The 14,995-nt window shown below is 38.7% G+C and overlaps 1 protein-coding gene across 1 annotated transcript in view; it reads left to right on the top strand.

Annotated features, from left to right (window-relative positions):
* The window catches only part of LOC148842071 (1-phosphatidylinositol-3-phosphate 5-kinase FAB1B-like), a 41,948-nt gene that overhangs the window by 19,239 nt on the left and 7,714 nt on the right, over positions 1-14,995 (top strand). The window contains exons 5-8 of the mRNA XM_088959935.1: positions 4,482-4,635; positions 4,795-5,139; positions 6,254-7,396; positions 7,478-7,809. Coding sequence (XP_088816061.1) covers positions 4,482-4,635; positions 4,795-5,139; positions 6,254-7,396; positions 7,478-7,809 — 1,974 coding nt within the window. The remainder of the gene's footprint in view (positions 1-4,481; positions 4,636-4,794; positions 5,140-6,253; positions 7,397-7,477; positions 7,810-14,995) is intronic.

Here is a 14,995-nt window from a genome sequence, read left to right as displayed (position 1 = left end):
GAGATGTCTCAATATAACCACTTTTTCTACCTTGAGGGAGAGATTGATGATGATGTTGTCCGTTGACTTAAAGTTTGGTTGATGAAATGGAAGGGTGCATCAGGAGTGTCATGTGATTGGGAAATGCCAATTAATCTAAAAAAAATTATAAGATGGCTAGGGCAATTTCGTAAAGATCAGTGTGTTGCACATTGAAAAAAGTGAGGGTGGTGTAGATGTGGATGTTAATAATTGATAAAAAAATGCAGATATTTAGATAAAATATCAGTAGAACCAAAAAGATAATATTAGCAATGAGCTTATTCTTGAGAACCTAGGAGTGTAAGATGAGGGAAACTAGAGGGGAAGCTGTAGTAGCGTTTTGTGAAAATTTATATAAGGAGAAGTGGAAGAATGGGCCAAAACTAGAGGGGATGCAGTTTGAAAGGTTGTAAAATGACCAAGTAATTGAACTAGAAAGGGAATTCACAGAGGAGGAAATTTATGATGGAGTCTAGGAAACGGAGGTCAACAATGCCTTGGGTCCAGATGGCTTCACAGAATCACAATGAAGTTAAGCAAAGTATGTTGGCATTTCTTGAAGCAGGGCTTGGTGAAGGTTTTTGAGGAGTTTCATAAGAGAGCAAGCATGATGAGAAGTTTGAACTCCCTATTCTTAACTCTTTTTCCAAAGAAAGGAGGAGCAGAGAATATTAGGGACTTCCTTCCCAGTTCCAACAAGTATGACTGGAAGTGTTTATAAAATCATTTCCTAAGTGTTGGCTAAAAGGATGAGACAAGTATTAAGGAATGCAATATCTCAAAACCAAGGAGCATTTGTCGAAGGGAGGTAGATACTAGATGGAGTGTTGATAGCACGTGAACTAATTGATTCAAGGTTGAGTGAAAGAGTTGCACATAGGGGTGATCATGGGCTGGGCTGAGCTCGAGTCGGGCTTACCACCAATAATAAGGGCTTTAAGCTAGGCCCAACCCAGCCCTCACCCTAGGCCTAGATTGCAAGCCCAAACTCGGCCCTACATGGGCCTGGGCTGGGTTTACGGGCTTTCTAGGCCTAGCGAGTAATGGCTTTGGTCCTAGGACATCAAATAATAAAATTTAATTAATTTATTTTTTTAAATTAAATAATATGTAAATGCAATACATACAAAAAAATTAAACAAGCCAAAGCTAAATTGGGCTTGGCTAGGCTTTAGACCTATGACACAAAAAACAAGGCATGGGCCTCATTTTATTGTTAGAATTGATTTGGCTTGGGTTACCTATCCTTTTATAGATGAGGCAAGGCCTTCATATTCCCAATCTTGAGCAATGTGGGACTTGGAATGACACTAAATAGTTAGTGCAACCATTGAGTGTTTTCCCGATTGAGAATGAAGGCTTTTCCTTCACCTATATAAGCCCTTGCTTAGGAGGACAATTTCATACTTGAATTGATTCAACTGTTGACATGTTTCAATTCATAAATATTTATTTATGAATCCATAAATATTTATTTGTATATGTTAAAATAAAACTTAAAACCTTTAATTTAAAATAATAAACGTTAGGCCCAAGCTCGGAAATATAAAATAATAAAACTTAAAACTTCAAGCATTAGGCCCAAGCCCAGCCCTGAATTTTCCAGGATTGATGTGGGCCTGGGCCTGGGCTGCACACAAAAATCTGGCCCCAAGCTTGGAAATTTGTAGGTTGGGCAAAGAATGATCACCCCTAGTTGTATGCAAGGTGAAGATGGAGAAAGTGTCAATAATGTCAACTGGAATTTCCTTGACTACATTTCAAAACGGATAATTTTGGTGATAGGTGGAGAAATTGGATGAAGGTATGTGTTACATCCTAGCCATTCTCTATTTTGCTTAATGGATCTCCATTTGGAATATTTAAGAGTTCTAAGGTTCTCTCTCCATTTTATACTAGAAGAGATCTGCATGATGCACGGGCTTGTGTTAAAAAATTCCCATGTTACATTCAGCAAGGTTTTTAAAACCGACCTAGAGAACGAACTGGTTAGGGGTCCAGTTCCCGGGTTGAACGGTCGGCCCGTTCTAACAAAAAAATTAAAAAATTAAAAAAATTAAGAAAAATAAAAAGGTCAAAACTGTTTGAATGGTTAACTGCCCGGGTCAATGGTTTTCTGACCAAAACCAACGGTTTTTGGGAAAAATCTGGTTTTGGGGAAAAACGGAACCGGTCACCTGACCAGTTCCCGGTTTTTCCAGTTTGACCGTCCGGTCCGGTCCGGTTTTGAAAACCATGACATTCAGTTTCTTAACTGGATTGGTTATGGGTGAGCTTAAATACTCTCATATTTAATTTTATATTTTTAAAAGTTCAAAAAGCAACAAAATTCTAAAAGGATTGAGAAACAATATGCGGAGTCTGATATGGACAACTGCATTTTAAAATATAGTATAGATGCATTGCTGAAGCTGAGTAAGATGATAGCTTGGGTCCTTGAAGGGGGAGCCATAAAAGGCTTTGATAGGGGTGTGGAGTGGGTGATGTTGCACTGTTACAATTTGCAGAGGATTCACTATTTTTTCCATGAGGTGGAGCAGGGCTATCTGGTGAATCTAAGATTCATTCTCAGTTGGTTTGAGGTGGTATTTGGGCTGAAAGTAATTTAAAAAAAGAGTGAGATGTTTGCTGTTGGGCATATCCCAGGTATCCCAGGAGAGCCAGAAGTCAATGCACTTTAGGCCTCCCAAATGGGCACTTAGAGGGTGGTAATGAGTGGCTTTCTCATTATCAACTAGATCTACAGTTTCATTGCAGTGGTTTCCATGAGCTGTATACCAAGTTAAACTGAAATTTGAAGGATGTAGCTTGGGTAATCCTATTGTCTCAGGTATAGGAGAGCTGATCGGAGATTGTTAGGGTGCAATCTTATCCACTAGACCTGTATATGGACCAGGTAGCTTGATAGGCTTGCCTGACCCAACCCATTTTGAGGCCCATGGGCTTGGGCTGTAAGTGTTTGGCCTAGGCTTGGACATTTTTAAATAAGCCCAATAGGTAATATTATAAACAATAAAAATATATGTTAGTAATAGGTATTAGGTAATAACTTGTATTACTATTTTGTCTTTTTCATGTGTGATTTTTTTTTTGTTTGAACTCAGGCATATAATTGTATCTTGGGAAGCAATATTTTTGATTTGCAAAAAATGTGTGATTGGATAGGAACAAGTTAAAACATATGGAATTAGAAGATTTTTTTTTTTTGATAAAACATATGGAATTAGAAGATAGAGCTAAGATATTGCAAAACGCACATTTGACTTTGGGCTCGGGCTTGGGCCTGGGCTTTGGACTTTATATTAAGGCCGGGCTTGTGCTCAAGAATAGGCCCAATAATTGGGTTGGGCTTGGGCTTGGGCCTAGACATTTTCTGTTAATAAGTGGTAAATCCTGGCCCAAGGTCTATTATCCATACTCAGGGACCCATAGGTTATGAGGACTCTATGACTACTGAATTGTAAGCAGTGCTACAAGGACCAAGGATGGGAAGGGGACCCATAGGTTATGAGGACTCTGTAACTACTGAATTATAGAACTATTTCATTAGAAGCCTCTATGGTGGAAGGGAATTCTAGAGTGGTTATGACTATGATTCAACCAGGTTCCCATTGGTGTTACGGAAATCTCCATCCCATCTTTACAAGCACTATGGTGGAAGGGGATTCTAGAGTGGTTATGGTCAAGGGTTGTGGCAATATTGAATATCATGGAGGAGGTTAAGTGCCCGATGAGGGAATTAGTAACCACCTTTTATTGGGTCCAAAGGTCCAGAAAAAGTTTGGCTTATAAAATGACTGAACAAGGAGTTATATCGCTAATTGTTTTGGTGTCAATTGTCTGAATTCTGATTGTTTGGGTAAAGGAAAGGATTAGGTGGCAAATTCTAGCCTAAAACCAAGGGATGCTTGGCATGCATTCTATGTAAACCATTCTTTTATTTCATAACCAGTAAAATGTAATGGTTACCAATAAAAAAAGATACATTGTTGTTGTTGATTGTCTTTTCCTTTTTTTTTGACTTTGACTATCTTGCTTGTATGGGATTTATAATGGTTTCTTATGGAGTTTGATTTAATCATATTTCATATCATATTGTTTTTGATGTTTTACCTTTGGAAATTCTAACTGGTGTTCTCCTTTTTATCCTCAAGAAGGTAGAAATAGAAGGACTTTCTAATCTCTCTTTAAAGATTATTGAACATTTTATTGTTTGATTCACTGGGAGCTTCTAGAAGGATTTACACAAGCATCCATAGTTTGTGAAAGTGATCAATTGTGGCATCTAGGTTTGAATTGGACATGAATACATATGACCTTAGTTTGGAACTAATTTCAGGACATTTCTGGGGACTGTAATAACTTCAGGGTTTGCTGTTCAATTCTGTATTTCTTTATTGCAACTTGTTTTTCCTAGTTCTCTTTTTTGTTGATGAAGCTTTTGATTTCATTTCTTCTAGTATGGTGGTCAAAGGAGTTGTTTGTAAGAAGAATGTGGCACACAGGAGAATGGCATCAAAAATAGAGAAACCCCGTTTCTTAATCCTTGGAGGAGCACTTGAGTATCAGCGAGTTTCTAACCTCCTTTCAAGTTTTGATACTTTGTTGCAGCAGGTATTTGTCCTTAGCCTCCTTTGCTGATCTTTTTTTTTCCTTAATGTTTATTTTTTACTTCTCTCTTGCATTTGTTTTTTATAAACTGAAAAGCCACCAATCAAGTAGGGTTTTTTTTCTGGACAGATTGTCCTTATGAATTTTTACATCCTTATTTAGGAAATGGACCATTTGAAGATGGCAGTTGCAAAGATAGATGCACACCATCCCAATGTCCTTTTGGTAGAGAAGTCGGTTTCTCGTTTTGCCCAAGATTACCTCCTTGCGAAAGACATATCACTTGTTCTGAATATTAAGAGGCCACTTTTAGAGAGAATAGCTCGTTGTATGGGTGCACAAATTGTCCCTTCAATCGATCATTTGTCATCACAGAAGCTGGGGTACTGTGACTCATTTCATGTGGAGAAGTTTCTTGAAGAGCATGGCAGTGCTGGGCAAGGTGGGAAGAAACTGGTGAAGACACTGATGTTCTTTGAAGACTGCCCAAAGCCATTGGGTTGCACTGTAAGCTCTTCAAAACTCTTTTATCTCAAGTTGTCATATTTCTATATGGAGCAATCTATGGTCTAGGTCATACAAGCTGCAGTACATTTCGTATGATAAAATGTATATGATACCACAGAGGAGGTAGCTGGGACCAACCAATAAATTTGGTCCACACTGGAGATTTATGTGCCAAAAAACAAAATACTGAATTTTATCCAAAGAAAAGAAAAAGAAACTTCTGCTGCAAATCAAGTAGGAGTTACCGGATCATGATCCGATTCAAATTCAAAACTGGTCCTATTTTTCCAGATTCAGATATCCCTCCGTCAGATTTCTGGATTGGATTTGATAAAAAAATATAGGACTGTTTAAAATCAGATCGAATATGGATACCCCTATGCAATCCGATATATACAATATATATATATATATGTGTATAAATATATTTATATTGCATTTTGTAATTTGATTTTTATACTATTTATATTATTTTGTAAAAAGACATGTATACCCCCATTTTGTTTAAAATATATATGACAAAAATGGTTGAAAAAATGCTTATGTATTTTTTTCTTGTATAGACTGTTTTGTTTTATTCTCTGTTAATAATTTGTTAAATTTTACAGACCTATGGGTAATTAAATTGGATTAGATCAGATTCGGATATCCAACATCCTTAGTGAATTCGAATTCGGATCCATTGAATCATTGGATTGGATATAGGATTTACATTACTGGATTGGATTTGGATATGCCCTGATTTGAATTCAATCTGATTCGTGTGCATCCCTAAAACCAAGAAGGAAAAGGCTATACATGGATGAGTAAAACCAATGATTAAGATTATTGTTTAAGAGCTCTGCATATTCCATATCTTTTGCCATGCATCATTAACTGTTTCAGTAATTTATCTATAGACTATAGGTTGGTGGTTGAAAGATTGAAACTGTTAGAAAGAATTATAGTTTTTCTTTCTTGATTGAAGATAAAAACTGTCAAAATAAAATTCAAGTGATATTCTTTGCTTTTATTGGCATTAAACAGAACAGAATGGTAAAATGGGATTCGTGTAGCTGATCCCATATAATTGGGATAAGACTTTGATGATGATTATTTGCTGTTATTGTTTCAGATTTTGCTGAAGGGTGCCAATGGGGATGAGTTGAAAAAGGTGAAGCATGTGGTTCAATATGGAGTTTTTGCAGCATACCATTTGGCGTTGGAGACATCTTTTCTTGCCGATGAAGGGGCGTCTCTGCCAGAACTCCCATTAAAGTCCCCAATAACTGTTGCACTTCCAGACAAACCATCAAGTATTGACAAGTCCATTTCCACTATACCTGATTTTGCTATCGCTGCCATTGGCAAGTGTCAGGGACCACAATCCAGTACTGAACTGCAAAAATCTGGAAGAGTCCTCACATCGGATGTGACTTTACCAATCAGAAATGGATCTAATAGCAAAGGGGCTTCTCTGCCAGAACTCCCATTAAAGTCCCCAATAACTGTTGCACTTCCAGACAAACCATCAAGTATTGACAAGTCCATTTCCACTATACCTGATTTTGCTATCGCTGCCATTGGCAAGTGTCAGGGACCACAATCCAGTACTGAACTGCAAAAATCTGGAAGAGTCCTCACATCGGATGTGACTTTACCAATCAGAAATGGATCTAATAGCAAAATGGAAATGGCCTTATCACCTTGCTTACCCAAAGATCTTGACTCTCAGTATAAAGGACAAGATCCAAGCTATCACTCTTCTGGTTTTTTCCATGCCTTAACTCCATCAAGGCAGTTTGTGTCTGATTCTTACCTTAATGAGCCTGATCCACATCATGCCTTTGAGGATAAAGATAGGATGGGCTGTGAGGAATCTTTTGAGGTCAAACCTTCTGCAGCCAACTGCAGCCATAAAAACGTGGCTAGCCACCTAATTTCTAATGGTTTTGGGGTCCTAGAAACCTCAGAGAATGGTGGGTTTGTAGGTAATGGCACTCAAATTGATTGCAATGCAGTTGCTACGTATAATCCTAATGCTTCAGAACTAGCATCCTTGCAACATGATAGTAATAACTACCATGAGGGGCAGGGGCCTTCTAAGGAGGAGTTTCCTCCATCTCCTTCTGATAATCAGAGTATTTTGGTTTCCTTATCAACCCGGTGCGTATGGAAGGGTACTGTTTGTGAGCGGGCGCATTTATTCCGGATCAAATACTATGGCAACTTTGACAAGCCTTTGGGGCGTTTTTTACGTGACCATTTGTTTGACCAGGTCATCTTTTCTTATTTTGTGTATCTACATATTTTCCTAAATTTCACTTACATTTGAGACTCAGTAGATTTTTCTTCTCAGAGTTACTGTTGTCATTCCTGTGAAATGCCATCAGAAGCACATGTTCATTGTTATACCCATCGGCAAGGTAGTGTTACAATTTCTGTTAAGAAGCTTCCAGAGTTTCTCTTGCCAGGCGAACGAGAAGGGAAGATTTGGATGTGGCATAGATGTCTGAGATGTCCTCGGACCAATGGGTTTCCTCCAGCAACTCAGAGAGTGGTGATGTCTGATGCTGCTTGGGGTTTATCTTTTGGAAAATTTTTGGAGCTTAGCTTTTCAAACCATGCTGCTGCAAGCAGGGTAGCTAGCTGTGGTCATTCATTACACAGAGATTGTCTTCGGTTCTATGGGTATGTTTTAACTTTTGCTCAACCAATGCTTTTGTATTGGTAAATATGAACTCTTGGTATTATAACAGGCAATTGTCATATATGGATGGCATATCAGTAGTAGCGTACATGCAAACACTATGGACCTCCCACTTGATGGATCTAATTGGAGATCTTATTGGTTGAAACATAGATCAATTAGTTGTTCTCAACCCTCTTCTTGTACCACACTCATCTTGGTCGTTAAATATATTTGATGAATTTCTAAGGAGAAGTCTTCTTTATCCGAAATGGACAACTATATTGGTGTTAGACTTGGTAGAAAATAATAGAAATAAAAAAAAGGTTTAAGAATTAAGAGAAGAGATAGGAGAAGGGTGCTCGAGAGTAGATGGCCTGGCTTCCTCAACCCATTAATATTTATGAAGACATTCAACCCTAGGTTAGAGAAGAAGAATTGGTGGCAATCTCCTCTGTTCATCTTAGGAATGTTTTTTATAATTGAGTTTGAATATTACACTAAAAGACAGAACTGCCCTTACTTAGGTGGCAGCAAGTAAAGATAATAAATACATAATAAGCCTAGGCCCATACACTTTAACAAAAGAAAAAAAACATAATAGAGAACTAAAGGTCCAAACCCACCTCTTTATGTCCCACAATACTCCTCAAGCTGAGAATAAATATCTGTTATGCCCAACTTGCATAGAAGCTCCACAAATCTTGGTTTGGTAAGGCCTTTGGTGAATACATTAACTAGCTGTTTTGTGGTAGGCATGTAAGGAATATAGAGATCTCTAGAAACAATCCTTTCCCTCACAAAGTATCTATCTATTTCAATATGTTTAGTTCTATCATGTTGGACTAGATTATTAGCAATGTTAATCGTTGTTTGGTTGTCACAATAGAGCTTTAGAGGTCCATTCACATTTATCCCCATTTCATTCAGAAGAATTTGAAGCCACAGTAACTTAGCAACCCCATGTGCCATGGCTTTTTATTCAGTTTCAATACTTGATCTAGATACCACAGTTTGTTTCTTACTTCTCCAAGTAATAAGATTACCATCTAGAAAGGTACAATATATAGATGTAGACTTCCTATCTCCAAGAGATCCAACCCAATCAACATCAGTATAAGCCCCCATCTCAATTCTATCATGTTTTTTGAATAATAATCCTTTTATAGGGCATGTCTTGAGGCAACTCAAAATCCTTTCTACCACTTTCATGTGTGAAACTTGAGGTGCATGCATAGACTGGCTTACCATAAGAATTGAATATACTGTTAGGTCTGGTGAGAGATAGGTAGAACAGTTTACCAACAAATTTATGGTATCTTTCTTTATCAGGGTAAAGTTCTTCATCATCTTGTTGCAGCCCATGATTTTGATCTATAGGAGTATGAACCAGTTTGGTTATCTTTCCTGTCTCCTTCAAAAGATCCAATGCATATTTCCTTTGACAACATTAAACCCCTTCACTAGAGCTAGCTACCTCTATTCCCAAAAAATATCTTACAGGTCCCAAGTCTTTAATCTAATACTCTATGCCTAAGGACTTCAACCTCTAAATCTCCTTTGGATCATTTCCAATGAAAATCATGTCATAAACATATACAATCAGTGCTGTTAGGCTTCGTCCATTTCTTTTATGGAACAATAAGTGGTTGGCATTGCTCTATTTGTACCTTACAGCCTTCATTGCCTTGCACAATCTCTCAAACCAAGCCCTTGGAGATTGTTTAAGCCCATGTAAGGCCCTCTTCAGTTTTACACACTTTTCCTTTCATGTCATACCATGGAGGAGAATCCATTTTAACATCTTCCTATAAGTCTCCATTCAGAAAAGCATTCTTAACACCCAATTGATGAAACTCCCAAGAAAAGTTTGTTGCTAAGGAGAGTAATACCCATATGGTGTTTAGTTTAGCCATTAGAGAAAATGTCTATTTGTAGTCCACACCTTCCTTTTGAGTGAATCTCTTTGCAAACAGTCTAGCTTTGATGGAACTAACTACAATATGTGGAAGTTCCAATTTGATTTCTTTGTTGAGAGAAAGGGACTTGAAGGTAAATTGAATGGAACTGTATGTAAACCTGATGAGGCTGAGGTTGATAGTAAAGCCTATACACAATGGAAGCTTGACAACGGAAAGTTAGTCTCCTGGATTTTGAGCTCCATTGTGCCTCACATTAGTGTTCCTATGAGAAGACTGAGGACTACCTATGAGATGTATGCCTACTTGAAAAAGGTTTATCATCAGTCCAATATGTCACGACAATACCGGATTGAATCTGAAATCTTTGCTTATTGCCAGGGGACAAAAAGATACGAGAATACTATTTAGGCTTTATTGATCTCTGGGCTGAATATGAACTTGTTCATACCGAACCCTCTGATCCTGTTGAATGTGTCAAGTATTTGCAAAAAACATTTTGAAAATAGGAAAGTTAACCAATTTCTCATGAAGCTAAGACCTGACTATGAAATAATTAGGTCAAATATTTTGAGTAGAGGAATTCTTCCAGACTTAGACTCTGTGATGGGAGAGTTGTTGAGGGAAGAAGCTAGACTCCTAATTGCTGCAAACATATAAGGGAAACATCTTGATTCAGGGATTTGTATTGTTTTTCTTGAACGAGGGAATAAGAAATCTAGTGGGAATGACCCTTTTGAAACTCAATGCTATGAATGTAAAGGATATGGAGATATAGCCTCTCATTGCAAAAAGAAGAATGTCTGCACATATTGCAAACAACATGGACATATCATTCTAGATTGCCCAATTCATCCACCCAAAGGACCCATGAAGAAGAATCAGACACGCGCTTATCAAGCGTTTGAGGGACGAGTGTCCGATACCCTTATTGCCAAGGGAGAATCCTCTGCTTTCATGAATAAGGAAGAGATACGACAACTGGTATTTCTACCATCTCATCTGCCTTTTCTGCTATCGGTCAGCCTATCTGGTGAGTTCTTCGGTTATTGCTCTTCTCCCATTTGGGTAATTGATTATGGTGCTATAAATCATATGATTGGGACCTATCTTGAACCTTCAAACAGATTGTCTGAGACCAACTATAGGCACATTGTCACTGCTAATAGTGAGAAACTTGACATCATTGGGAGTGATGACATGTGTATCAAACTTTCCCCCTCAAATTCCTTGTTTCTTGCTAGAACCTTCCTTGTTCCTAAACTTACTGCCAACCTTATTTCAGTTGGTCAATTAGTTGATGAAGGTCATATTCTAACATTTTCCTCTAATGGTTATTTGATTCATGACCAATGCACTAGGAAGGTGAAAGGGAAGGGGCGTAAGATGGGCTGCTTGTCTGCATTGGAGTTTGAGAAATCTCCATCAGCATCATCCTCTGCTTTTTTGAGATCTTCTACATTGAGTCCTGGTTTGAGCTAGAGAAACTATGTTTGGAATTTGTGGCATAAACACTTGGGCCACCCCATTTCTATAATACTTGTTCGAGTCTGGTTTTATTAAAACTAAAATTCCTTCTATGAAATCCTTTGATACATCTTGCGTTTCTTGTTGTTTGAGTAAGGTTCATATTTTACCGTTCACTCACTGAGCTGGACATGCTATTTTGCCTTTTGAAATTATTCATAGTGATGTTTGGACTTCTTTTGTTATTTCTCGGATGGGATACACGTATTTTTTGCTATTCATTGATTATTGTACCAGATACACTTAGATCTACTTTCTCAAACATAAATCAGAAGTTTTTTGAACCTATAGGTTGTTTCATAACATGGTTTGAGTTCGTTTCCAAGTGAATGTACACACCTTACACTCAGACTCAAGGGGAGAATACAGTGACGGAGAATTTTTTGGCTTACTTGAAACATCATGGCACACAAATCCAACGATGCTTCCTAGACACTCCTTAGCAAAATGGTGTGGCAGAAAGAAAGAATGGTCACATTCTCAATGTTTTAATGACTCTCCTACAAGAATCACATGCGCCTCCCACATTATGGGTTGAGGCTGCTAGCACTATAGTATATCTAATCAATTGTATCTCATCATTTGTGCTTGCTAACATTTCTCCTCATCAAAAGATGTTTGGATCCCCCCACCCCCAGATCTTTCCCATCTAAATGTCTTTGGGTGCCTAAGCTTTGTTCATCTTCCTCCTCGTGAACGTTCAAAGCTTTTGGCTCAGTCTGTCATGTGTGCTTTTGTGGGGTATAGCCCGAGCAACAAGGGATTCATTTGTTATGATCCCTCAACACGTCGAATTCGTATTTCTCGAAATGTGATTTTTCTTGAGGATATCTCCTTTTTTTTCAGGAATTGCCAAGTTATTTGCACCCCTATTTTAGTTTTGCATGATTTTGAACAACAGGATACTCCATCATCCACTGCTAAGAAGGAAATTCTCATCTTCTCTTGCAAGCAGGTTCGTGGTCCAGCTCCTACGCCTATGACCCCTCTTCCTCTTGGTTTGGATCCCTCGCCCATCATAGACAACCCTGTAAGTGATGCCCTAGTTTTAGATTTGTTAGTGTCGAGTATGTAGGGATATTTCTGTCTTTGTGCTTATGGTTAGGTGCTGATGTGTAAGTTTATGTTAGATCTAATGTCCCTAACTTAAGTAGGGGCACATGTGACTTTTCAACAATATTTTTAGTAATATAAAACAGATCTGGCCGAATGGGAGGGTTGACTTTTCTCTCATCTGAACCAGACCTTTTCCTCCTTGTCTTCTCTTCTACTCTTCTCCTTTCTTTCTCTCTTTCTCTCTTCTCTCTTTTCCTTGACTGTTATCAATCTAACAAGCAGGCCGAATGGGAGGGTTGACTTTTTAGTAATATAAAACAGATTTGGCCAAATGGGAGGGTTGACTTTTCTCTCATTTGAACCAGACCTTTTCCTCCTTGTCTTCTCTTCTACTCTTCTCCTTTCTTTCTCTCTTTCTCTCTTCTCTCTTTTCCTTGATTGTTATCAGTCTAACAGGCAGGCCGAACTCTAATAAGATTCCTCAATTATTCCTCATGTTCCTTTACGTTGTTCTGCTCATATCTCTAGACCACCTGACCAATATAGTTTCCCTTCAAACCATAGTTCCTTCTCTACTGTTTTGACCTCTACAGATATTCCCCATTCTTACCAGCAAGCTAGTAGAAGCCCTCAGCGGTAAGAAGCCATGAAAGTAGAGATTCAAACTTTGCATGAGAATGACACCTGGGACCTTGTCCTAACACCTTCAGATGGCTCTATTATTGGGAGAAAATGGGTTTATTCCATCAAGCTGAAATTTGATGGGTCACTAGACCATACAAAGCCAGGCTTGTGGCAAAGGGATATAAGTAGGAGTATGGCATTGACTATGAAGAGAATTTTTCTCCAGTAGCCAAGATTACTATAGTCCGTGTTCTTTTAGCCCTCTCCGCTGCTCACTGTTGGACAATCTTTCAACTGGATGTGAAAGATGCCTTTTTACATGGGCATCTAAAGGAAACAATATATATGAAACCTCCTCCAGGGTACTGTAGTGATCCCTCCCTCGTTTGTCGACTAAAGAAGTCCCTCTATGGGCTCAAGCAAGCCCCTCGAGCTTGGTTTGAAAAATTCAGAGATGTTGTCGTGCAAGCAGGATATAGCCAAAGTGCATCGAACTACTCTCTCTTTGTTTGGAAAAGACCCTAGGGCCTTACCATTCTCTTACTTTATGATATAGAAGGAATCTAGGACCTCAAGTCTCTTGTCCATGGTTCCTTTCACACGAAGGATCTTGGCCCTCCTAACTATTTCTTGGGACTTGAAGTCCAACACAAGGATGCCTCTGATCTTGTTAAGTTGGCCAACCTCACTGATAATAAACAAGTTGATACTCCCTTGGAGCTGAATGTCAAATTATCCAAATCAGAAAGCTCCCTACTTCCTAATGCTTCCCACTATCAGCAACTTTTAGGGTCTCTCATCTATCTGACCATAACTCATCCTGGCATCTCACATGTAGTTCAAGTTGTTAGTTAGTTTGTCTTTGCACCTCATCAACCTCATTTGACTGCAGTGCATTGAATTATCCGCTATATTTGAGGTTCTTTATCACAGGGTCTTTTCTTTTCTTCATCTTCTTCTCTCCAATTGAAGGCCTATATTGATGCAAATTGGGCTGGATGCCCCGACACACGACGCTCAACTACCACGTGGTATGTCTTCATGGGTGACTCTCTAATATCATGGAAGTCCAAGAAACAACCGACTTTTTACAAGTCCTCTACGGAAGCAGAGTATAGGGCAATGCCATCTGTTTGTAGTGAAGTTGTTTGGCTTCAATCTTTATTTCAGGTTCCTCTCCTACGCCCATTACTCTGCATGCGGATAACACTAGTGCTATTAAGATTGCCTCTAATCTTGTCTTTCATGAAAGGACAAAGCATATTGAGGTGGACTACCACTCTATCCGCAATATGTTTCTTGCAAATTCTATCTCTCTCCCTCATGTTGCCTCTGATATGCAAGTTGCTGACATCTTCACAAAGGCCATGACGAGATCCAGACACTTATTTCTAGTAAGCAAACTGATGCTCATGCCTCTACATCAGTTTGAGGGGAAGTGCGAAGAAACTCCCTGATATACCATTTTATTGTAGTCCTTATTGTATTGTTTTCTTATTTATTATTATTTTCACTTCATCCCTGCAAGGGCCTCTCTGTAAATTCTTTAAATTGTGTTTCCCTACAAGGGCCTCTCTGTAATTTCTGTAATTTTACTTTCTATATAAAGGACCCTTGTGGTAGGGCCGAATCATCCATTCTTCATCCCCAGAATTTTGTATTCTGCTCTGGGTCTGTTGACAGCAGGAAATGTGATCCCCTCCAACACAACAAAGATTAAAGTTGAACTTTGATGGGAGCTCTAGAGGTGACCCAGGGCCTTCAGGTATTGGGGGAGTATTTAGAGATGGAGATGGGAGAATTGTTGCTATGTTCTCTGGGCCAACAAGGGTGGGAGACTAATTATGAGCAGAAGTGATGGCTCTGCTTCAAGGTGTAAAATATGCCAAGCAATTGGGATTACACCAAGTGGAGATAGGAGATTCTAAATTGTTAATGGACTGGCTGCAATCAGGCAATTTGGGAGCATGGATGTATCAACAGCCCATACGGGAAAAGGGAGCTTGATGCAGGCTTCAAGTGGAAAAGATGATCAGCTAGTCGTCTGGCTGATACCTTAGCC

Source organism: Nelumbo lutea, chromosome 8 (assembly GCF_056320005.1).
Source record: "Nelumbo lutea isolate HS-2025 chromosome 8, American lotus-T2T, whole genome shotgun sequence".
NCBI classification, from domain to species: Eukaryota; Viridiplantae; Streptophyta; class Magnoliopsida; order Proteales; family Nelumbonaceae; genus Nelumbo; species Nelumbo lutea.
This window is presented reverse-complemented; position numbering and strand designations above follow the sequence as displayed.